This window comes from Sciurus vulgaris, assembly GCF_902686455.1.
Source record: "Sciurus vulgaris genome assembly, chromosome: 4".
NCBI lineage: Eukaryota > Metazoa > Chordata > Mammalia > Rodentia > Sciuridae > Sciurus > Sciurus vulgaris.
In genome coordinates, this window is record NC_136464.1 from 27098977 (window position 1) to 27123277 (window position 24301).

General features: G+C 39.1%; 1 protein-coding gene across 4 annotated transcripts in view; it reads left to right on the forward strand.

Moving 5' to 3' along the window:
• The window catches only part of ARMH3 (armadillo like helical domain containing 3), a 192774-nt gene that overhangs the window by 62178 nt on the left and 106295 nt on the right, over positions 1–24301 (forward strand). For all 4 annotated transcript variants that reach the window (XR_013763503.1, XM_079137949.1, XM_079137948.1 and 1 more), the window contains exons 19-20: positions 1451–1511; positions 9883–9971. Coding sequence is in view for 3 of the 4 variants with exons in the window: in XM_079137949.1 (XP_078994075.1) it covers positions 1451–1511; positions 9883–9971 (150 nt within the window). In the remaining variant the exon portion in view is untranslated. The remainder of the gene's footprint in view (positions 1–1450; positions 1512–9882; positions 9972–24301) is intronic.

A 24301-nucleotide genomic window follows, 5' to 3' on the forward strand; every position in this document is an offset into this window, starting at 1 on the left:
GTGATAGAGTTTCATGAATAAGATCCTGGTTGATGTGTTTCTTCTTCAGAGAAGTTATTAGTTATGTTTCTTCACTGTCCTAAAGAAAACCATGTTTATTGTATGTTTGATAGAGCAATCCCAGTGAATAGAGTGCTCAATAAAGGGTGCTGTTGTTCAAAGAAAACCTTTTCCAGAAAGACACATGACTATGTCTAAACTTTATATATGATTTAAATTTATAAAATACTTTATTTTTGATTAAGATTTCAAAATTCTTCCCTTCTTTTCATGGTCCACATTGATGTGTCAGGTGGTCAGGAGCCTTGAAGTTCAAGGTTCAGGGATATACAAAACTTCCCCTGAGTAAATGAGGCTGAGATGGGGTTGACAGAGCTGACAGGTAATTTTTTTCTGCCTAGAATTCTGTATTTTTCTTAGGAGAATTAGAAGGACTCTGTGTGTGTGTATGATATTGGGGATTTTACCCAGGCGTGCTCTACCACTGAGCACCATCCTCAGCCCTTTTCATTTTTTATTTTGAGACAGGGTCTCCCTCAGTTGCCTGGTCTTTTGATCCTCCTGCCTCAGTCTCCTGAGTAGCTGGGATTATAGGCATATGCTATCAAACCTAGCAATAGAACTCTTTTATTGGTACTGGGGATTGAACCCAGGAGTGCTCAACCACTGAGCCACATCCCCAGCCCTTTTTTTATATTTTATTTAGAGACAGGGTCTCGCTAAGTTGCTGAGGTTGGCTTTGAATTTGGTGATCCTCCTGCCCCAGCCTCCTTAGCCTCTGGGATTGCAGGCATGTACCATTGTGCCTAGCCCTAGCCCATTTTTTATTTTTTATTTTGAGACAGGGTCTTACTAAGTTACTTAGGGCCTCACTAAGTTGCTGGGTCTAGCTTTGAACCTGAGATTTTCCTGCCTCAGCCTCCTAGCGATAGAACTCTTTCTAAATCTACTTGATGTTAGAAACTGTATAATAAATTTTCTGTTGACTCCGAGAACTCCACAGATCATTTCAGTTGATATCCATCAAACAACATGATAGTGAGATGGGATAGACACAGTTTTAGAACTGATACTGGTTATACAATGTGATCTATAATTTCTTCTTCTGCTTTCCTTATTACTGTAGTCTCAGAGTACGACTTCCCTCTGGCATTTTGCGTTAGTGCCATTGGTTTCCTAGTTCATAAATTTCATGTGTACAATGAAATTTCCCTTGTATTTGAATTTATTCAGGGAATAGGAAAGCAAACTCTTTTTGTTGTTGTTGTTAATTTCTAAGTGGCAGATGGAGAACAATGTTGCTAAAAGTATATAAAATAAATTTAAGTGGGTAGAGGATGCCATTCAGCATGAATGCAAGGTACACAGTACTCAGAACCCCCCCCCCCAACTCAGAGGCAAAGAATGAATTTATTCTAGTTGATCTAATTTTCCTCCTTTCCCCTTTTAGACCTAATGGTAGAGTTTATTGTAACACACATGATGAAGGAGTTTCCTATGGATCTCTATGTGTAAGTATCATGATTTATTTAATATGTGCAAATCTGTTTTAAAGAATCAAGTGATGGGAAATTTATGGTCTATGTATAGTTTAAGAGAAACAAATTTATATGGGAAGTCTCAGAGAACATTTTGTATATCTTTTCAAAAGGGGAAAAGGTACAAATCACTGTTAGGATTCTGCACATATCTTTGTTATCACTTTTAGGCACCTTGCATAGGGACCTGGACTGATGCCTTGACGCAGTGAACATAGGGGGCTGTTATAATCTAAAGATATGCAATGCCAGCTATGATTTAGTTGTCTCAGAGCTTTAACATTAAAGTAATCAGTAGTAAATAGAACTAAGATAGGAAGAGGTCAAGAGAGAGCTTCTGCTAAGGAGCCGAACAGATACTTCACAGAAGAAGAAATACAATCGATCAACAAACATGTTCATCATCTCTAGCAATTAGAACAATGCAAATCAAAACTACCCTAAGATTTCATCTCACTCAAGTCAGAATGGCAATTATCAAGAATACAAGCAGTAAGTATTGATGAGGATATGGGGAAAAAGGCACACTCATACATTGTCGGTGGAACTGCAGATTGATGCAACCACTTTGGAAAGCAGTATGAAGATTCCTCAGAAAACTTGGAATGGAACCACCTTTTGACTCAGCTATCTCACTCCTCCAGTTATACTCAAAGGACTTCAGATCAGCATACTACAGTAATGCAGCCACATCAATGTTTATAGCAGCTCAATTCACAATAGCTAGATTGTGGAACCAACCTAGATGCCCTTCAACAGATGAATGGATAAAGAAAGTATGGTACATATATACAATGGAATATTACTCAACCTTAAAGAAGAATGAAATTATGGCATTTGCAGGTAAATGGATAGAACTAGTGAATATCATGCTAAGTGAAATAAGCCAATCCCCAAAATCCGAAGGCCGAATGTTTTCTCTGATAAGGGGATGCTGATCTATAGTGGGGGGTGGGTAAGGAAAAACAAAGGAACTTTGGATTATGCAGAGGGGAGTTGAGGGGAGGGGTGGGAGGATGGGGAGGGGAAAGACGGTAGATTATAAGACAGACATTATTACCCTATATACATGTATGAAAAAAAAATTTTAAATAAAAAAATAAAAAAAAAACAGAGATGAAAGGAGCAGAACAGAAAGCACAGAGACAAAATCACATGGATATAGTCATCTTTGATGCAGATGCCAAAAGATTTTGAAGAAAAGATAGTAGATAATTTTTATGGTTTTATGATTTTTTTAATGTTGGAGCGTTGACCTTTGTTGACACTATGCTTGGGAGATTTCATTCTCACAACTTCTGATTAAGACATTATTAGTTTTATTTTTAAGTGCATGAATTAAAATTCTGAATGGTTTACATGTTTTAAAAAAAGAGAGAGAGAGAGAGAGACAGAGAGAGCTTCTGGTTCATTCTTAGCCTACATTGTCCTGCCAGTCTAGCTAGAGCCTTACTAATGGCCTGTCTGGTAGAGTCCTGCCTCCTAAGGAGATCTGATTGTTTTTCACATTTCTTTACAATGAGAACAGCTGTAGGCAATTGAAAATCATCATATTTTAATAAAATTTGTTTTTAAGTTTTTTTCTCTCCAAATGTTCTTCTTTATAATATGATACATTATATCTCCAAATATGTATATTTTTTTCCTTCCTTCTAAGCATCTTAGTTAATTCTGACAGTAGGGTTCAAACCTCCAGTTTTGGGAGGGAAGAGAGCAATTTGGTGTGCAGCAAGTTCTGTGTATCTTTTTTTTTTGGTACTAGGGATTGAACCTAGGGACATTCTACTACTGTGCTGCTTACCCATTACCCACATTATTTTTTATTTGGAAACAGACTCATTTAGTTGCTGAGCCTGGTCTAGAACTTTCTATCCTCCTGTCTCAGCTTGTGAAATCATGGGGATTTCAGGCATGTATCGCCACACCTGGCTCTCAAGTTCTACGTACCTTACTCCTGTGCCAAGTCTAGGATCTAGAGAGGTATAAAGGAGTTTACATAGAGCAGACCTCCAGCTTTTTAGATTGCATGTATATTGTATAGTCTTGGTTTACTACTTCTGGAGTAATGATATAAATTTTACTTTTAGATAAGTAAGTTGCAATTTGCATTTTTCCATGTGTTTTGGGTGTTTAGAAGTAAGGCTGGGGCTGGGGCTGGGGTTGTAGCTCAGTGGTTGAGTACTTGCCTAGCACTTGTGAGGCACTGAGTTCGTTGCTCAGTGCCACATAAAAATAAAAAAATAAAGCATTGTGTTCATAAAAAAAAAAAAAAAAAAAAAAAAGGTAGTAAGTCTGGTCCTTAATTTCAGTTCAGAGACCAAAGAAGTTGTTTTTTTTTTTTCCCCCGTGGTGCTGGGTATTGAACCCAGGACCTTGTACATGGGAGGCAAGCACTGTACCAATTGAGCTATATCCCCAGCCCCTGGAAGCTGTCTTTTATAACACTTAGCAAAGAATTTTCTGCTTATTCTAGATGGGGATCTCTAAACCTTTAGTTCCTTAAGGGTTAGGTTTATTTTTGCTGTAGACTTTATTTCTATTTTGATTATCTTTTTTTTTTTTTTTTCCCTTTTTGTTCTAGGAATTGAAAACAGGGCACTTTACCACTGAGCTACATCCCCACCCACTTTATTTTTTATTTTGAGGTGGGATCTGGCCAAGTTGCTGAGGCTGACCTTGAACTCGTGATCCTCCTGCCTCAGCCCCCCAACTTGCTAGGATTATATTTTTGTACCACTGTGCCTGGAGATTAGCTTATGTTCTAGTTTTAGGATATGCTATTTACTTTGTAGTATAGATCACTGTAGTTCCAGTTTTTTCATTTTACATGTAGGAAACTGTCACTCAGAAGATTAGGTGTTTTTCCCAGGGGTCTCTTCTGTTAGTAAGCACCATTGACTGAATTTGAACCCAAATTTTCTTATTATAAAATCCTGGGCTGTTACCATTCCTTTGCGAGAGTAGTAGTTAACAGCTGCTGTATAACAAACTATCCTACCTAGTAGTTAAAACAAATTCTCACTGTTTCTGTGGTTTAGCAATCCAGGAGAAGTTCAGGTGGAGAGGTTTGGCATAAGAGTCTCTCACAGTGCTTGAATCAAAGTGTTAGCCGGGGCTGCAGTTATCTGAGTTTCTTCTGGGTCTGCAGAACCTGCTTTCAAGCTCATTTAAAGGTTATTGGCAGACTTCAGTTCTTCAGCGCTTGGAACCTCTCCATTTGGTTTTTCAACATGGCATCTGGCTTCTTCCAAAGCAAGTAGTCCAAGTGAGAAAGAAAAGGAGTGTGAGCCTAAGATGGAAAGCCATAGTATCTTTTATAACTTAATCCTACATGACATATCATTTCTTTGAGTTACATGAACCAACTTTGATACAGCGTGGGAAGGGACTATATGAAGGCGCTATGATTGAATGTGTCTCCCCCAAATCATATGTTGGACCCTTAATCCCCAGTGCAACAGTGTAGGGAGATGGGTCCTAATGGGAAGTGTTTAAGTCCTCAGGCTCCCCCAGTATGAATGGATTAATGCTGATTATAAAAGGGCTGGAGACTGAATTCATACACTTTTTTCCTCTCTCCCTTCCCTTCTCTATATCTCTTTCCTTTTCTTTCCTTCTCCTCCTTTCTTGTTCTTTTGTGCATACTTCTGTATATGCCTGCATCTGTGTGTATATGTTCTTGCCTTTCCATCTTCCACTATGGAATGATGCACATAGGAGGTCCTTTCCATATGTTGGCATCTTGATATTGGACTTCACAACTTCTAGAACTGTGAGAAATAAATTTCTTTATAAATGATCCTGTCTGTGGTATTCTGTATGGCAGCACAAAACAGACTGAGACAATGGATGCAAATATCAGAAGGTCAGGATAGTTGGGGGCCATCTTTAAGGCTGGTACTACAGTTGCTTAGCTAGTAAATTGTATAACCAAGATTCATACTCATTTCTCTCTAACCTTGGATACTGTACTCTTAACCACTTTTGTGATAAACAACAAAGGAAAGATTTGTATAGAGTGACTGTGCTGATGGGGCATCAGAGAAGGTAACAGAGAAGATTGCTTTTGACCTGAGTCATGAAGAAACACTAGGAGTTTTCTATATGGAGTGAGGGAAGGACATACTAGGTAGAATACCAGCACGAGCATGTTCAGGGGCTTAGAAACTTCACAATGTGGTGTGTTTGGAGACTAGAAAGTGATTCTGGCTGGTTAGAGTGTAGTGTGCATGGAAGAAGGGTAAGAGTAGAAAAAAATGTGCTTGAGACTAGGTAAATGATGGGGAACAGTTGAAGGTAAGGATGACATGACAGGATTATATGTTTAGTACTGTAGAGATATAGGTAACTGTCTACCCAACCCTCACATTCCTAGCCAGTGAACCTGTACTAAATATCCTGTACCCCAGCCTCTGCCCCCTAGTACCTAACGTCACCCTCAAAAGAGTTTTTGTATTACGTTGCTTTCTTAGGTGCTTTTTCCACTTGTTTTCTAATTGAATATCTCAAGGTTAGGGAAGGTGGAGAAGATGAGGCATCAAATTGACAGAGGGTAGGCAAAAGGTCCCACCCTCAGGTTGAATTTACTTTCTTCATTACTACCCGTGAGCATATTTCCAGATATTCCTTCTTTCCCCTTCCAACTTCCTTTCCACTTTTTGGAATTTGGAGTATCAGGTCCTTTTTAGGTGAACTTCTCTGCTCCCAGGTAAGCATCAGACCAGGGTGCTGCTTTCAGTTCTCATTATGCACTGCTTTTCAGGAGCATACAGTATAATGAGAAATTTAAAGCAAAATAAATTTCTGCCATTTCAGATAAGTTTATAATCCTCCTGAAGATGTATGAAGAAATATGGAGTATAGAAAGACTTAGTACTTAGAGCCAGAATCTGGGTCAGAAGTGGAACAATTTTATATCACTATATGAATGCTGTAGGTAAAGTAATGATAAGGGAAGGTGCTTATACAAAAGAAAGAAAGAAGAAAATAAAGTCTTGCCTGGAGCAGTAAGAGGTAGAAAAACCTAACCAATTAATTTCCAATCCTAACTGTACTCCTTGATTCTTGTTGCTACCTTCATTGCTTCCACAGGATTTGGGAGTGAGAAATAGTCTTCTGGAAGAATAACTGCTTCTTTTTTTTAGGGGAGGGCAACAGTAGTTATTGAACCCAAGAGTACTTTACCACTGAGTGACATCCCCAGCCCTTTTTATTTTTTATTTTGACTTAGGGTCTGACTAAGTTGTTGAGACTGGTCTTGAATTTTGTATCCTCCTGCCTTAGCCTACCAGTTGCTAGGCTGGTATATACCTCTGCACTCGTCTAACCTCCTCTTCTTCTTTTTTTTTTTTTTTTTTTTGTGGTGCTGGGGATTAGAACCCAGGACCTTTTGCTTGTGAAGCAAGCACTCTACCAACTGAGCTATATCCCCAGCCCTAACCTCGTCTTTAAAGTTACTCTTATGTGGAAAACTTGGACTCAATTCTTAAGTCAGATATTCCCAAACCTGTGGGTAGGACCCAGAAGAGTGGTACAGATTTTAGTAGGTCCTATAAGAAGATTTCAGGAGAAAGTGGGACTACCCACTATATATTTTTAAGGACATAACACTTATTAAAATTTTCATTCTGAGCTGGGGTTATAGTTCAGTGGTAGAGAGCTTGCCTAGCACAGGAGGCACTACAGCATTCAATCCTTGGTACCACATAAAAAACAAATAAATAAAAAATAAAGGTTAAGTTCTTTAAAAATATTGTTTTTTCATTCTGCTTGGCAGATAATATAAGTTACTGAGACCAAAAGGCTAATGACGGCATCATTTGGGTAACTACAATGACAAGAACAGAGCTTAGGAATAGTGTGTATGGCTTTGGATAAATTTTTTTTTTTTTAAGTAGTTGTAGATGGAAACAATACCTTTATTTTTATGTGCTACTGAGGACCAAGCCCATTACCTCACACATGCTAGGCAAGCACTCTACAACTGAGCCACAACCCCAACCCTGTGGATAGACTTTGAATGAACCAGAGAGTGGTGGCAGCAGGGCTTGGGGTTATAGGTTAGCACCTTATTACTGCTGTGGAGTGACTTAGTGATGTCAGATGGCATTATCAACAGGAGCCAAGGTGCAGGGTGTCTAGAATCTCCCTATGTGAGAAGACCTGGCACCCAGGGACGTACTGTGCAGGCAGCAATTAGGCACCCTTAGTAGCTACAACAAAGCTATAGCACTGGGGATCTAATGAGAATTTCATGGGGAAATTGATGGAAGAGTTTGTAGAGACTAAGCAAATGATAGCTCAAATAGGGCATCATTTAGCTAATGACAACTGTATCAAACAGGAGATGGCACCCAGTTTCTAAAATTCAACAAATGATTTGGTAACCACTTTGCCTTGGATCATGAATTCTCATGAATGGTTGTAAATATAACGTCCCATATTTGCCGTTTTTTTTTTTTTTTCCTTGTTGTATTGGGGATTAAACCTAGGACCTCATGAATGATAGGCAAAGACTATATCACTGAGCTAAATTCCCAACCTTTTTTTTTTTTTTTCCCAGTCATTATTTATTCTAGAGGGTCTAATAGAAGTATACATTTTAAGTTACATTTAACTCTTGTTTCTCTTTTAAGTGACCAAGAATGGCTACGTTTTGGTTTTAACTGTTTTGCTAGGTGTTTAAGATCAAGCTGGTCAAATTGACCTGTTCCTGTCTGTTAAAGAGTCAGCTGAATTCCCACAGGGGTCACTCATGGGGAACTTGAGAGCAGCTTCTTAGCTCCTTTAATGCCTGCCATTCCCTTGGTAGGAGTCTCCTTGATGAGATGGCTTCCCTCCTCTGTAGCAGGTGCACTGATTGGCTTTTCATCCTCCAGTGGTCTCATCAATCTCCCTGATCTGGAGGGTCTGGTGGCCCAGAGTTGTAAAACTCCTTAGAGAAGTTCTCTTGTTCCCTGGATTCAGGTTGACTCTTGGTGTAGGTCTTGGTGGGACCTCTAAATCTGATACCACCATTTATCAGTGACAAGTTCTGCTTCCTCAAATGTTGAAGTTTGAACACTAGAGAAGCACACCAAGGCAAGCATATTAAGCAGGTCTTATTTAAAGGTAATACTACAGACTTCTCCCAGGAGGGAGAAGGGGGCCACGGCTGATGTTCTACAGTCCCAGAGAAGTGAGCACACCCTACATCTTTTATAGGTTAGGGTCATCTTTGTTCTGTTCTCTCCCCTCTTATCTTTCCATCCTGCCTACTCGACTAGGCCCCCAACCTTTTTTTATTAATTAGTATTTTTAAAAAATATATTTTGAGGCAGACTCTTGCTAAATTGCAAGGGTTAATCTCAAACTTGTGATCCTCCTGTCTCAGCCTTCCGGTAGCTAGGATTCTAGGTATTCATCACCATACCTGGCTTATTGTTTGCCATTGATTGATTGATTATACTGGGAATTGAGCCCGATGTGCTTTACCACTGAGCTGCATTCCCAATCTCTTTTTGTATCTTACTTTGAGACAAGGTCTCACTAAGTTGCCCAGGCTGGCCTTGAATTTATAATCTTCCTGCCTCAACCTCTTGCATTGCTTTACAGGCATGTGCCACCTCACCCAGCTGTTTGTCTTTTGCTTTTTTTTTTTTGTTGTTGTTCTTTTTAGTTATACATGATAGTAGAATCAATTCTGACATATTTATACAAACTTACCTGTTACTTTTAATTATTAGTTTTTTGTTGTTGTTGTTTGTTTTTTTTAACCAGGGAAAAGATTTGTATTTTTAGGAAGTAAAGACTATCAGTATTTTCCTTTCTAATTTTACCTGTGACTTTTAAGCTTTGTTTTTAAAAATTAATAACTTCTATTTTAAAATATATTATTATATATTGGTACATTATAATTATATATGTTTTTAGGGCACAAAGTATTTCATGATCTTTGAATATAAAGCTTTCAATAGAGTAATGATGATACATTCTTTTTCCCCTTTCCCCTCTGGAATGATGCTCAAGGGAAAGGTATCGGTGGCGCCTGAGTAATTATTGACCTCTAAGTGGTTATAGCCCCCTTTTCCCATTGACAAGGGAAGTGGGTTGCACAAGCATTTTGTGTGTGTATGTGTGTGTGTGTGTGTGAGAGAGAGAGAGAGAGAGAGAGGGAGGGGGAGAGAGAGACCATGAGTGAGAGATTGAGATTTATTTACCAGAAGAGTTGAATGTGTATGTTCTTTTCTTTTGCATGTGTACGTATTCAGATCCAGTGTCTTTAGTGCCCCACTAAAGAAGTGGTATCTGTGGTGAATTGCACTGTATCCTCAGGTTTACCCATTTTTCTCTTTCTTGGTTCCAGACGCTGCATTCAGGTAGTTCATAAACTGCTTTGCTACCAGAAGAAGTGTCGAGTTCGCCTTCATTACACCTGGCGGGAACTCTGGTCAGGTAACCTTCCCTCTTGACTTCATCCTCTTTTCTTATGCCTTTCAGCGGTACCTGAACTGGGCTTAAGGCAGATTTTTGGTTTTGTAACCTTGTAGTTTATTTAGGGTGCTTCTATTTTCATTTATCCCTTTTGGCATTTTTATTTTTCAGCCTTTTTCTAATCTAGACCTGGTCATGTCACATACTTTCTCTACTCTTCCTTCTTTTTTGTCACCTGATAGAAACAATCGAATATTTCCTGAGTTCCAATGATTCTTCCTTTGTGTAAGATAGGAGGAGTCAGTGCAAACTTGGATTCTTACTCTGTTCCATTTGGTAGCAGCATATGGACTATAGGGAAACTTCTGTGTGTTTCCTCAAGATGAGAAATCCAGGAGGAATGTCATAGGGAGAGGGGGTGGGGATGGAGGTGGAGAGATGGGGGGAATCCTGATCTTTTGTTACATCTGGCATTATTACTGTTTACAGACAGTGTGGATTTTACCACTCCCCCTGTGCCAGAGACAAAACAACAAATTACAGTGTTTACTTTTGTCTTTATATTCATTTGGTAGCCCAGTAAAGTCACTGCTACCCCGCAGGCGCAGGCGGGAAGTGGCTCTTTTCTAAGGGTGCAATTAATGCTGACTTTCCACCCTTTCTTTTGTGTGATAAAATTGGAGGTTTTAGGAAAGCAGAGAAGACATGTTGTCTGAAGTAGTTGCTTGCTGATAGGTCCTGTGGCTCTTGTGACCTGGTACAATAGTCATCTTTAGATGATAACAGTGATGAATGGTTGCCCCACCCATGGGGGAGTTTCTCTGTATTCTGAGCAGAAGAGGGCATGTTAATGTCAGAGGCTTTATAAGAAACAGGCCAGTAACCCAGCCCCCTTCCATGGAATTCATCTCATTTGTTGTGACACATGCTTTCCTCCCAACCCAATTTGGCTATCTAAATTTAGTCTTCCATAATGGGAAGTAGAGATATTTAATTAATGGATTAGCAAAGTTTTTGCAGTTTTTTGCCTATGGCGGTGAAGAGGGGGAGGGGAGCAGGAGAATCATGCTAATTGGCGATAGTGACCTTTTGGTGTTTTAGGAGGGAGGAGTATGATTGTGTGAGAACTTGAGATTAAGATGTCAGAAGTGCTGAAGAGAGATCAAGAGAGTTTGAAAAGATTGGCCTGGGGTTGTGGCTCAGTGGTAGAGCGCTTGCCTAGAATGTATGAGGCACTGTGTTTGATCCTCAGCATAGCATATAAATAAATAAAAAAACAAAAAAAGAGTTTGAAAAGACTAAAGTTAGTAGAGTTTCTTAGCAATATTTCTTTTTGATATAAAGGGCTCCTATTGTTGCCTATAGATAATATGATTGACTCTAAAAGTCTAGAACTAAAGAGAAAACACAAAAATGATGCAAATCAGCGTATTTGGTATAGTCATAGGAGTTAGAGCAAATGCAAATAGTTTATGTCCATAACTGGGACAAAGTTATACATTGTAGTATTCAACAATTGGTGGGTAGTAGTTGTTTCTGCTTGCTGCTTCTGAGTCCCTTCTGTTTTTTTTTTTTTGTTTGTTTGTTTTCTTTTTTTGCGGTACTGGGGATCGAACTCAGGGCCTTGTGCTTGCAAGGCAAGCACTCCACCAGCTGAGCTATCTCCCCAGCCCCGCTTCTGGTTTCATTTTCTCTTTTTTCCTATTATCTTTCCTTTCTGTCCTGACTATCCTAACTCTCGCCCTTGTGATCTCTCTGGCATTTCTCCATCCTCATTATCCATTGTCCTCTTTTTCATTGTCCTATTCCACATTGCTCTCTTCATGCCCTGTTCTGTCCCCTAGATCCCCAAGGCTTCTTCTTGCTCTCCTCCTTCCATCTTATATTCCCTGTCCTCTTGTTAAATTGATCTTTTTATCGTTGTGAACCATATTTCCAGTCCTTTGTGCTATCATCATCTTACATTTTATTTTTACAAGTGTCATAAACCCCAGAATGCATTGCTATCATTTTTATTGAAACTGATTATCATTTTTAAAAATTATTTATTTATTTGGTACTGGGGATTGAACCTAGGGCCTGTGCATGCTAGCACTCTACCACTGAGCTACATCCCAGCCCTCTTTATTTTGAGATAGGTCTTGCTTAGTTGTCAAGGCTGACCTCAAACTTTGATCCTCTTGCCTCAGTTTCCTGAGTAACTGGAATTATAGGCATGTGCCAGCCAGATGATTATCTTTTCCTTTTTTCTTTCTTCATTCCTTCCCTCCTCCCTCCTTCCCTCCCTCCCTCCCTCCCTGTCTCTTTCCTTCCTTCCTTCCTTCCTTCCTTCCTTCCTTCCTTCCTTCCTTCCTTCCTTCCTTCCTTCCTTCCTTCCTTCCTTCCTTCCTTCCTTCCATCCATCCGAGATTGAACCCAGGGGGCTTAACCAATGAGCCACTTTCTTAGCCTGTTTTTTATTTTGAGGTAGGATCTCACTAAGATGCTTAGGGCTTTGCTAGGTTGCTGAGGCTGGCTTCAAATTTGTGATCCTCCTGCCTTAGCCTCCCAAGCTGCTGAGATTACAGACAAGCACCACTCTGCCCAGCCAGATGATTATCTTTTAAAAAGAAATTTTAAAATGTCTTTTATCTTAATCTTTTATGACTCTTAGTATTTTACCATTTTGGCTAGTAACTTGTGAAGATGACCATCTTTTATCCTGTGTTGGTTGGTTGACTTTGTTTTCAAGAACATCTCTCATGTTCAGCACTGTTTGCAATCATGTGCTATCTCAGGACTGATTGGTTTGCATTCTGAGGCCCTTGATGGGTTGATGGGAGGTGTATATAAGTGTTAATGAAGCCTTAGTGACTGCTTGTTCCAAAGGCATGGATACTTGAATTAGAGTTCTGTACCGAAAGAGGTTAGCTCCTTTTCCTATATAAACAGAGTGAGCCATCCTGGAACCTGGCTCTCTGTATTCATACGTGGAATGTACAGTGAGATGAAGAGCAGCAGGTGTTAATGAAAGCTGAAAAATACAACACTGCATCCACTGCAGTCAGAGCCCACAGTAACGTATAATATTGCATTCAGTGAATACAAATGTGGCTATTGTAGATCCACCCACTGCTTGGCTGGAACTACCCCTCTTATGTTGGAATGCCCATGTTTTCACTCTTTCTTTGCCTTCTAGACTTTTGGACATGAGGGAGGTGTGTGAAATTCATCATGGAAAATATGCTTTTGTGGGTATATGCTTGCCCATGCATGTACTGCAAACTATAACTGAATTTTATTTCTAAATTAAATAGTAGGCATGTGTTAGATTGGACACACAGGAGTCCTTTGATATCTAGATACAATCAGCCAGTATCCAAACGCCTTTTTTCATTTGGAAATTGAACATGTAGTGTCAGTGTACTTCAAGTGCTGATTTTTATTCCAGTGCTGTTTGACTACAATTGTTTGTCATTGTTGGGAAGATAGCCAGAGTTTCCCCAGATTTCCATAATGAATTCCCAGGAGTGGTTTATGGATGAGGGGGAACTAGCTGTATTAGTTGGAGGTTCAGTTTTGCCTGATGTGCTTTTCCTACTGTTTTACAGATAAAAAGCCCTGACCTACTCCTTACTGTCTCCTGTCTATTTATATGATGCCTGTCACCATGGTATCTGAGTATGTAAAGAAATATATTTAGGCTAACTTGAACTAGAATATGAAAGGAAGAAGTCCTGCCTGTCTTACATTACCTTCCTATTTAGTAATAATTATTTTCTATCAAGTTTGGAAGCTCTTCTCTGACAGCTCCTAATTTGGGGAAAAGCTTATATTCTAAAACTCTCCTTTGATAGAGAAAAATGGGTTTTGGGGTAAGATCCTAGTGGAACAGTTCTTTAACTCTGCTCTTCATTTCCAGAGAAATGTCCATTTGCACATGTGTATCTTGCATGTAATTTCAAGGAGTCCCTGTACCTTCTGAAGCCCATCCACAATCCCATGTGAAAAACCCTGTCCTAATTTTATGTTCCATAGTCTCCCAACAAGTTCCATTCTCATATGACATCTTAGTGTCCAATTATATATTTTTTTCTTTATTTTCTGGTCATACTGCATTCCTACTGGGGATGTTTATCAATTTCCTTTCTGAACTGCTTGAGGTTGTAGACCATTTTGCTCACTATATCTAATTTTCTGTATGTTCCTATAGTACTTTGGACTTCTGTTTTAGTTCATCACATTGTTTTGCTATGTTTGTACATTTGTACAGTGATTTATTTAAATATCTGTTTTTCCTCTCAAAACGTTGCTAAGGGGCTGGGGTTGTAGCTTAGTAGTGGAGCACCTGCCTGGCATGTGTGACACTGGGTTCAATCCTCAGCACCACATAAAAATAAATAAATAAAATAAAGGTATTGCATCCATCTGCAACTTAAAAAAATAGAGTTCCTGAAGGGTAGGGCCTATGTTTTATTCATTATTTTATCCCTATCAGTCTGTATGACTTTTAATTGGGACTCAGAAAATATTTGAATGAATAAATAGGGAGGGGAAGAGGTGTGGGAGTAGGAAGGATAGTAGAGTGAAGCAGACATCATTACCTCCTGTACATATATGTCTGTATAACTGATGTGATCCTATAATATGTACAATCAGAAAAATAGAAATTATATTCCATTTATGTATGATTTATCAAAATGCAGAAATGCCTTCTACTGTCATATATAACTAATTAGAACAAATTTAAAGATTTCAAAAAATGAATATGAAGAATTTCCATTAGTAATTAGTCATCATTCCCCTAAAGCAGAATGTTGTGTTTGGGCTTCATAATATCCATAATAAAACCCAGTAGGATGGTTGTTGTCATGTTTCTGACAAGCTGATTTCATCACCTTTGATAGGACCAACCATCCAACTTAGTTTTATTTGAGTTGTAGGTAATCTCTCTTTCCTTTGTCTCTTTGTAACTTTACCCACAGATGCATGGATTGCTTTTAACCACGTAAAAATGGAAACTGATGGTTTCTAAGCCATTAACCAAAGAATGAACAGAATGTTTAGAGAGAAGCCTGCAGTTGTTGGAAAGGGAACTACTTGAACAGAGCCTCCTGGGTTTATATTATTTTACTTCCACTAGAGGCAGGAGTGATATCAGAAAGGCAGCCTGCATTTAAATAGTATGATTTTACAAAGTCAGAAAACATGAATTGGTTTCTGTGTGTTTGTATATGGGGGGTAATGGGGATTGAACCCAGGGGTGCTGTGCCACTGAACTACATCCCTGGTGTTTTTTTTTTTTTTTTTTTTTTAATATTTTTTTAGTTATAGATGGACACCATACCGTTAATCAATTTATTTATTTTTATATGGTGCTGAGAATCAAACCCAGTACCTCACATGTGCTCTTTCACTGAGTGACAACCCCAGCCTCCTAGGGCTTTTATAAAAACTTTTTTATTAGAGATAGAGTCTCACTGAGTTGATGATGCTGACCTTGAACTTGAGATCCTCCTCTAAACCTCAAATAACTGTGATTACAGGCATGCACCATCATGCCCAGCACATGGTTTGATTTAAAAGCAGATTTATACTGATGTTTTTACTCAACATTTATCTGTGGATCCCAGTCCTTCTTACCCTTTCACTCTGTCATATTCCCTAGGTGGTAAGTCATTATTTTTATCCCTGTTTTTTGGGGAATGGAGTAGAGATATAGAAGGGTTAAGTGACTTGTTGAGGATCATGGACCCAGACACTCAACAGTCACGATTAGAACTTAGAGTTCCTGACTCCTCTGCTCAGATGCAGATCACTAGGCAACATTTGCCTCCTTGCAGGAAGAAAAGTCCCCAAAGCCCCCAAAACAATCTGTTCAGCTTCACTGTGCAAAATAGCATCCAAAGCATTCTCAGCTTTGTAAAAAATAGAGACATTGTACATGGTTTGACCTTTTAGATACCTACTGGGAAAAATGGAAAACCCAGAGAGTGTCACAGCTTTCTGGATCCTGCTGGCTCTCCTATTACTGGCAGAAGCCTGTGTCTTCATGGTTAGGTATATTTTGAGACTGGGAATTGAGAGCCTTTCTTTGGAAGCTTGTTATACTGCAGGCGTTATATAGGCTTGAAATTTTTCAAGAGAAAGACTGACTTGAGCCATGGATTTATCTGGCAATTCTTGTATAGGTATAGCTTTGGCAATTTGGCAGCCCCTCCTCATTTTGAGAAGCTATCCTCTGAATTTTTAATTATCTACTTTTTAAAGTTTAGTTTCTTTTTTATTTTTGTGGCACTGGGAATAATCCAGGGGTGCCCTACCACCAAGCCAAATCCCCAGCCCCTCTGCTTTTTTAAATTTTGAGACAGTTCTAAGTTGCCTAGGCTGGCCTTGAACTTGTGATCCTCCTGCCTCTGCCATTCACTGGGATTACAGGCATGCACCAACTGCACCCAGCTAGTTTAGTTTCTTTTTTTAATCTTTTAATTTTGATGTAATTATAGACTTACAGGAAGTTACAAAAATAGTAGTAGAAAAAAATAGTAGTAGAGTTTCATGTACCCTTCACCCAGCTTCCTCCAAGGGTAATATCTTATATAACTACAATATTGCTTCTTTTAGTTTTAAAAGGGTATCCAGGTGGGAAAGAGCATAGCAATAAAATGCTAGATAGGGTAGATGGAAAAAGGAATTTTGGCGGCTGCTCCTGCTATCTTGTTTTTAAAATTGCTTTTCAAAATGTTATTTCTTATTCCCTAAATTTTCTGATTTTAGGGAAGTATATCACAAGATATAGGCCAGTCTCAATGTATTTGATTAAGGTTGCTTTAGCTTCCATATGCAAAAAAACAAAAGACTGCTTTCTTCTCTGGTTAATCAATTCTTCTGGAAGTTAGAATGTTCTAATACAGGAGCTTTTCTGTAATTTAGTTATGAAAAGTGTGTGTGACAGTATAGAAAGCCCAAGGACTGAAAAAGAATGCCAGGAAGTTTTTTCCCCTTCAGATCACTACATTTGGCTAAAGCCAAAATTTAAACTGTTCTCTTTCTTTCATTCTCTCAGAAACTTGGCAGAGGCAAAAGATTAGAATCTCTAACAGCTTTAGCCTGTTAGAGGCAGAAGATGATTCCCACATAGAAGCCCCTAAAAGTGGGCTGGGGATATAGCTCAGTTGGTAGAGTGCTTGCCTCACATGTACAAGGCCCTGGCTTCAATCCCCAATACCACAAAAAACAAAACAAAACAAAGCAAACCCTCCTAAAAATGAAAAATTGCTTTTTGTTCTTTTCTCTGCACATGAAATCACTTCCTATCCATAGAAGTGTCAACTCTCTAAGGCCCATCAGCATCTTGTCAGATAAAAGGGGTGAGGAAAGGAGTAGCTATGCTTTCTTTGCTCTGCCTATACTAGGGACATATAGTTTGGTTTGAGAAGGCATCATCCTTCCCTGGGTTTCTAGTGAGCAAATAGATCTGATATTGGTCTTTTTTTCAGTTTTCAGTTTGGCAGAAAGTAAAGTTCTCAGTTCTGCATCATATGGCTGTTGTAGACATGGTCACATTGACCACTAGATTTCTTTTTTTTTTCCTCATACCAGGATTGAACCCAGGGGTACTTTATCACTAAGCCATATCCCTAACCCCCCTTTTTAAAAAGTATTGTTTTAGTTGTTAATGTTTACTTATATGTGGTGCTGAGGATCGAACCCATGCCTCATACATGCTAGGAAGCCACCACTGAACCACAACCTCAGTGCCCCCAGCCCTTTTTATGTGTTACTTTGAGACAGGGTCTCACTAAGTTGCTTAGGGCCTCACTAAATTGCTGAGGCTGGCTTTGAACTCATGATCTTCCTGCCCAAACCTCCCAAGCTGCTGGGATTACAGGTGTGTGCCACCTTGCCTTGCATCCATTAGATTTCTTAAAGGGTGATTTTTGCCTGGGTGTTGTGGGCACACCTGTAATCCCAGTGACTCAGAAGGCTAGGCAAGGGGTGTAGTGTAGCGGTAGAGTCTGTGGGTTCAATACTCAGTACCAGAAGGTGAGGAAAGGGAGGTGATTTTTGAATTTTACTTATTTGGACAATGTTGAAAAAAATAAGCTAGTGGTATAGGGCCTTAGAAGAAGGCCGTGACTGCTGAGCATGCTTAGGTATAGACAGCAGCACAAGATTCCTATGTTCCCCAAACTCTAGATCTGAGAACTTTCTTATAAAAGCTCATTTTCATGATAAAGAAGAGGATGGGTGGTAAAAAAGAGGATTACTTTGTCCCTAAGTAAATGGGGAATAGGAGATGGTTGAGAACATTAACTTCTCTTTTAGTAGAAACATATCAACAGCAAGGAAAATGGTAAGGGCATAACCTGACTTCCACTTAAAGAAAGTATTTGTTCTATTTTTTTGGTTCAGTTAGAGGGTTGTGGAACTTTTAGGCAATGTGAGCTGTTGACATACTGACTTGTATGTTCTGTTTACCTGGAGAAGCTCAAGAACACATAACCAAAGCCATTTCATTTTCTTGTTTGAGTCATTGGCCTCTGTGTCAGTGAGGTGCCTAGGTTTGTAGCCAGACAGATGTCTGTATTCTGAGAAGCCACCTAGTGTATTTTTAAATGATTCTCCTGGCAGGTATTGGCTTCTGAGTTCTTTCTGTGCCACTTTGCTGGTTGACAATGAGCCTGCTGATTACTGGCACTGTCCCTGGGTAATTGATGATTTTGTCTGGAGATACTGGAATTGGTTGGAGTTTATAGTGTCTCTGGGGTTTTGGTGGCATTAGCTTATTATACTTGTACTATTTCCAGCTTGTCCTTTGAGTTCCTTGACTTCTGTCTCCTATGCAAGTGAGATGCTAATACTTACCTTTCATCAGTCACTGTAAAGTTATCCATCTTCCCTAATGAGCAGGTTTTGATTTGGGTTCTGTGGCACTTCATTCCAGCTTCATGCCAGACCACAAAATGGGATCTGGCTGAGTCTTGCCTTTGCTTTCTCTTTCTCATCACAGTATATAAAAACTAGTTAAACAGACAGATCTCTTTGACCTGATTCTTCGGAGATATTTATTTGTGCTCTGCTGGAAGTTTTCTGTCTCCTTCCTGTTTTTAATCTTATGTCATTCATTTGATTTGTTATTAAGCCTCTCCCTGCTTTTCTGAGGCAGGCACCTGAGCTACCACTTAATTTCGTCTTCCCTTGGTTGGCTTGTTCCTTTCTGCACCTGGTTTACCTCGAGGTGGACATGTTTTAGTCCTGGAGAAGTTCCCATATCCATTATTCATTCTTCTCCTACATGGCAGCACACTTTGTTGCTACTTTCTTTCCCTCTCCCTCAATTCAAAGCAGGATAGGAAAAAATTGGGGGAAGTCCTTATTGTGGAGGATATATTATGCTAGGAACAGTTCAAAAAACAAGATTCTTTGTGGGATGATGGGTGCCTATATAAGGTGGCAGGTCTTAAGGTGGCAGGACTTCTTAGAGGGATGATACTGAACTCTTGTTTATTTTGTTTTGAGATGGAGACTTGCTACATTGCCTAGGCTGGTCTTGAACTCCTGAGCTCAAGTGATTCTCCTGCCTCATCCGCTAGGTAGCTGACACTACAGGCATGCCCCCTTGCACCCAGCTTTAACTCTTTCTATTTTAAAATTAGTTTGACTGCTTCCGACTCTGGGGATTTACTGGGGACTTAAGGAATCATCAACATACTTTGTCCTGGCTCAGCTTCCCAGAACCTAGATACTACACACTATCCTTTATTCCACCTGCATTTGCATGCAGAAAAGTCTTAATTTGTACATAGTTTTGTAATACTATTTCTTTCTTTCTATTTTGGTCCTGAGAATTGAACCCAGAGGTGCTTAACTACTGAGCCACATCCCTATTTCTTTTGTTTTGTTATTTTGGACAGAATCTTGCTCAGTTGCTTAGGGCCTCGCTAGTTGCTGAGTCTGGCCTTAAACTTGGCGATCCTTCTGCCTCAGCCTCCTGATTCACTGGGATTATAGGAGTGCACCACCATGCCCAGCTTTCATAGCATTTCACTAAATATGATGCACATGATGCCCTAAGGAAGAGAACATGGACTGAAGCTAAGTTTGAGACTGCTAGTTGCATCTAGTACCAAGTCAACAGAGGCAGCAGTTGTAGTCAATTTGCAGTGCTTGACCAAAGACTCAGAAACTAAGATTTCAAGGGGCCTGGTAGGAAGACTTTCCATGGAGAAATGAGTATATATGAACTACAGTGAAGTAGCCACATAAATGTTTGTAGCAGCTCAATTCACAATAGCTAAACTATGGAACCAACCTAGGTCCCCTTCAACAGATGAATGGATAAAGAAAATGTGGTATATATACACAGTACGGAATATTACTCAACTTTAAAGAATGAAATTATGGCATCTGTCAGTAAATGGATGGAGCTGGAGAATATCTTGCTAAGCAAAATAAGCCAGTCCCAAAGAACCAAAGGGCGAATGTTTTCTCTGATACATGAATGCTAAATCACAGTGGGATTGGTGTTACTAGGGAAGAATAGAGGTACTTTGGACTAGACAGAGGGGAGTGAAGGGAGAGGAGGGGGTTTGGGAATAGGAAGGGTAGTAGAATGAATTGGACATTATTACCCTATGTGCATAAATGATTATATAACTGGTATAACTCTTACACCAAGTACAACCAGAAGAATGAGAAGTTATACTCCATTTATGTTTGATGTGTCAGAATGCATTCTACTATTATGCATAATTAGAACAAATTAAAAAAAAGAAATGAGTATTTATGAAACACCTTCCTACAACTTTAACATATTTAATGGCAAATATAATAACTGAAATATTTTACTTCAAAAACATCTATATTTTTCACTCAGTTCAGGGTAAGAGTATTGGGAATCAATTATCTGGGGCCTCATTCAGTAGATGAGACAGCAAAGATTAAGAGTCAGTCCTGAGCCGGGCACTGTGGCACATGCCTGTAATCCCAGCAGTTTGGGAGGCTGAGGCAGGCAGATTTCAAGTTCACAGCCAGCCTCAGCAAAATCGAGATGCTAAGCAGCTCAGTGAGACCTGTCTTTAAATAAAAATTACAAAATTGGACTGGGGATGTGGCTCAGTGGTTAAGAGCCCCTGAGTTCAATCCCCAGTAACCCCCGACCCTGCCAAAAAAAAAAAAAGTCAATCCGGAGGATTTTATAGGGTTTTGCTGATATTTAGAACATTGTTATCTTTGATTGTGAGCTTGGATTATTATTCTGAAGACTAATTATATTGCCTTGCAGTAGGGTTCATTTTGAGTTACATTCTTGCCCAAGAGTCCATGGACTCTCTTTGATTGAATATATTTGGTCACTTTCCTTTTACCCATCAATAAGGAAGTATTTTGGCCCTATACTCAGTACAGTGTACCATGATGTATCAGCCAGCCAATATGCAGAGGTTATGTGGGTTGAAATTTTTGTGGGATTTAAGGTAGTTGGTGGAAAGCAAAACATTGACTTTTTAAAAAAAATTATCAAAATATACCAAATAGTATAAAAATTTCCATTGTGGCTACATTTAAGTATACAGTTCAGTGGCATTTAGTACATTCACATTGTTATGCAACCACTACCAACTTCTATTTTCAGGACTTTTTCATCATTCCACACTGAAACTCTATCTACTAAATACTAATTCTCCATTCCTTTCTTCCCTTAGGCATCATTCTTCTTTCTATCTCCCTGAATTTAATTATTCTCAATTCTTGGGCATTTGACCACTGAACCACATAAGCCCTATTTTGTATATTTTATTTAGAGACAGGGTCTCACTGAGTTGCTTAGTGCCTCGCTTTTGGCTGAGGCTGACTTTGAACTTGCGTTCCTCCTATCTCAGCCTCTAGAGCGACTGGGATTACAGGTGTGCCACCATGCCCGGCTCTCAATACTTCTTATAAGTGGACCCATACGATATTTGTCCTCTTGTGACTGTCTTATTTTCCTCATTGTGTTCTTAAGGTTCATCCATGTTGTAGCATATGTCAGAATTTCCTTCCTTTTTTAAGGCTGAATAATATTCTGTTGTATATAAATACCTTATTGTATTTATCCATTCATCTGTTGATGGACACTTAGGTTACTTGTGGCTATTGTGAATAATGCTGTTATAAATACGGTGTACAACTCATACATTGCTGGTGGGGCTGCAAATTAGTGCAGCCACTCTGGAAAGCAGTATGGAGATTCCTCAGAAAGTTTGGAATGGACCCACCATTTGACCCAGCTATCCCACTCCTTGGCCTATACCCAAAGGACTTAAAATCAGCATACTACAGAGATACAGCCACATCAATGTTCATAGCTGCTCAATTCACCATAGGCAGATTGTGGAACCAACCTAGATGTCATTCAATTGATGAATGGATAAAGAAACTGTGGTATATATATACAATGGAATATTATTCGCCATAAAGAATGATAAAATTATAGCATTTGCAGGCAAATGGATGAAATTGGAGAATATCATGCTAAGTGAGATAAGCCAATCTCAAAAAGGACGAATGATATCGCTAATAAGTGGATGATGATGACACATAATGGTGGGAGGGAGGGGTTAGTGTTAGGGTTAGAGTTAGGGTTAGGGAGGGCAGCAAGAATGAAGGAAGGAAGGACTGTATAGAGGGAAAAGAGGGGTGGGAGGGGTGGGGGGAAGGGGGGAAAAAACAGAATGAATCAAACAACATTACCCTATGTAAATTTATGATTACAGAAATGATATGCCTTTATGCCATGTACAAACAACATGTATCCCATTTGTTTGCAATAAAAAATAAATAAATAAATAAATACGGTGTACAAAATGTCTGATTCCTTGCATTCTACTTCATCTATTTTGAGAATGTGCAGGTTAAAGTGTTGCAGGCCAGTTGAGTGAAATCCTGACTCTTAGAGGAGAGATGGATGCAGAGCTCATAGGATTTTTCCCTTGGCCACTTTTATATGCAAGGAACTGATTACTGGTATTCTGACCAAATGATTTGTGATAGCAAAGTAGATATTAGTTCTATATAGCTAGCTCATTCTTCCCCAACAACAAAAAATTTTAATTGAAGTTTAAGTGGAACCAGTACAATTTTACCAACCTCAACAGAAGAAGTCAACCTTCTTCTCAGTGTGATTTAGCACTAACCTTTCTTTCTTTTTTTGGTATTGAGGATTGAACCCAGGGGCGCTTAACCACTGAGCCACATACCCAGCCCTTTTAAATACTTTGTTTAGAGACAAGAGTCTTGTTATGTTGCTTAGGGCCTCACTAAGTTACTGATTCTGGCTTTGAATTTGCCATGCTCCTGCCTCAACCTCCCAAACTGCTAGGATTCTTTTTTTTTTTTTTTTTTTTTTTTGCGGTGCTGGGGTAGGATTCTTATTTAACCTTTCTGAATTTCAGTTTGCTCATCTTTAAAATGGGAATGATAATACCTACTTCATTAGATAGTTAGAGGGTTCTGTGATTAATAGTGTACTTCAAGTGCTTTACATAATGTCTAGCACTCAGGAGGTACCTAATAAATGTTACCTTTCTTATCATTTATGACTATTGTGGTTTTTATTTTGAAGAGATGAATGAGCTTTAAAGCAGGTGATTTCTGTAGTTAAGTGTCTCTTTGTAAAGTAGGTGGTAGAAGGCAGTAGAAAGGAGGAAAGTTTGAGATATTCTTTGTGAGCTTTTTATTAACCCTAGTTGTTACTCTGGGAGGAAATGATGCTTTCTTGTAGGATTGGTCTGTCTGGCATTGGTATTTTGGGGTAGTCCACTCCTGAGACTGTGGGTATGGAGCCTGTAGGCATTGTCTCTTAGGGCTTGGAAGATCTTGTACACAATGAGATTGAATAAGCTTATCCTTTATCCGAAAGAATATTCTCCACAAGTTATGCCATTCTCTTTTGAGGAGTTAGCACCCATTGCTTACCCGGTATTGAGTTCTTGTAATATAATGTCCTTCTTTGGAAACCTCTCAGGCCATGAGTCAGGTCTTTGGTGAAAAAGAGGCTTCACCCTTTTATCCCCTGCTTCCTTTATTTATTTATTTTATGGTTTGGGGGATTGAACTCAGACCCTGTGCATGCTAGGCAAGCACTCTACCACTGAGCTATATCCCTAGTCCCCTGATTGCTTTTAAAAACTATTACTTAACAAGAGAAACATGATAAACAAAGGGTTAAAGAGAGAGAGAAAAAAAGTACATCTCCTCACTCATTATCTTCACAGTGGCTACAACATGTACTGTACTTGATAGTAAACTCTTATAGACATTTGACTAATTAACAGTACTATGTTTATACAACCAACACCTTATCTTTTATAGTTATCTTAACTCTTGCCTCT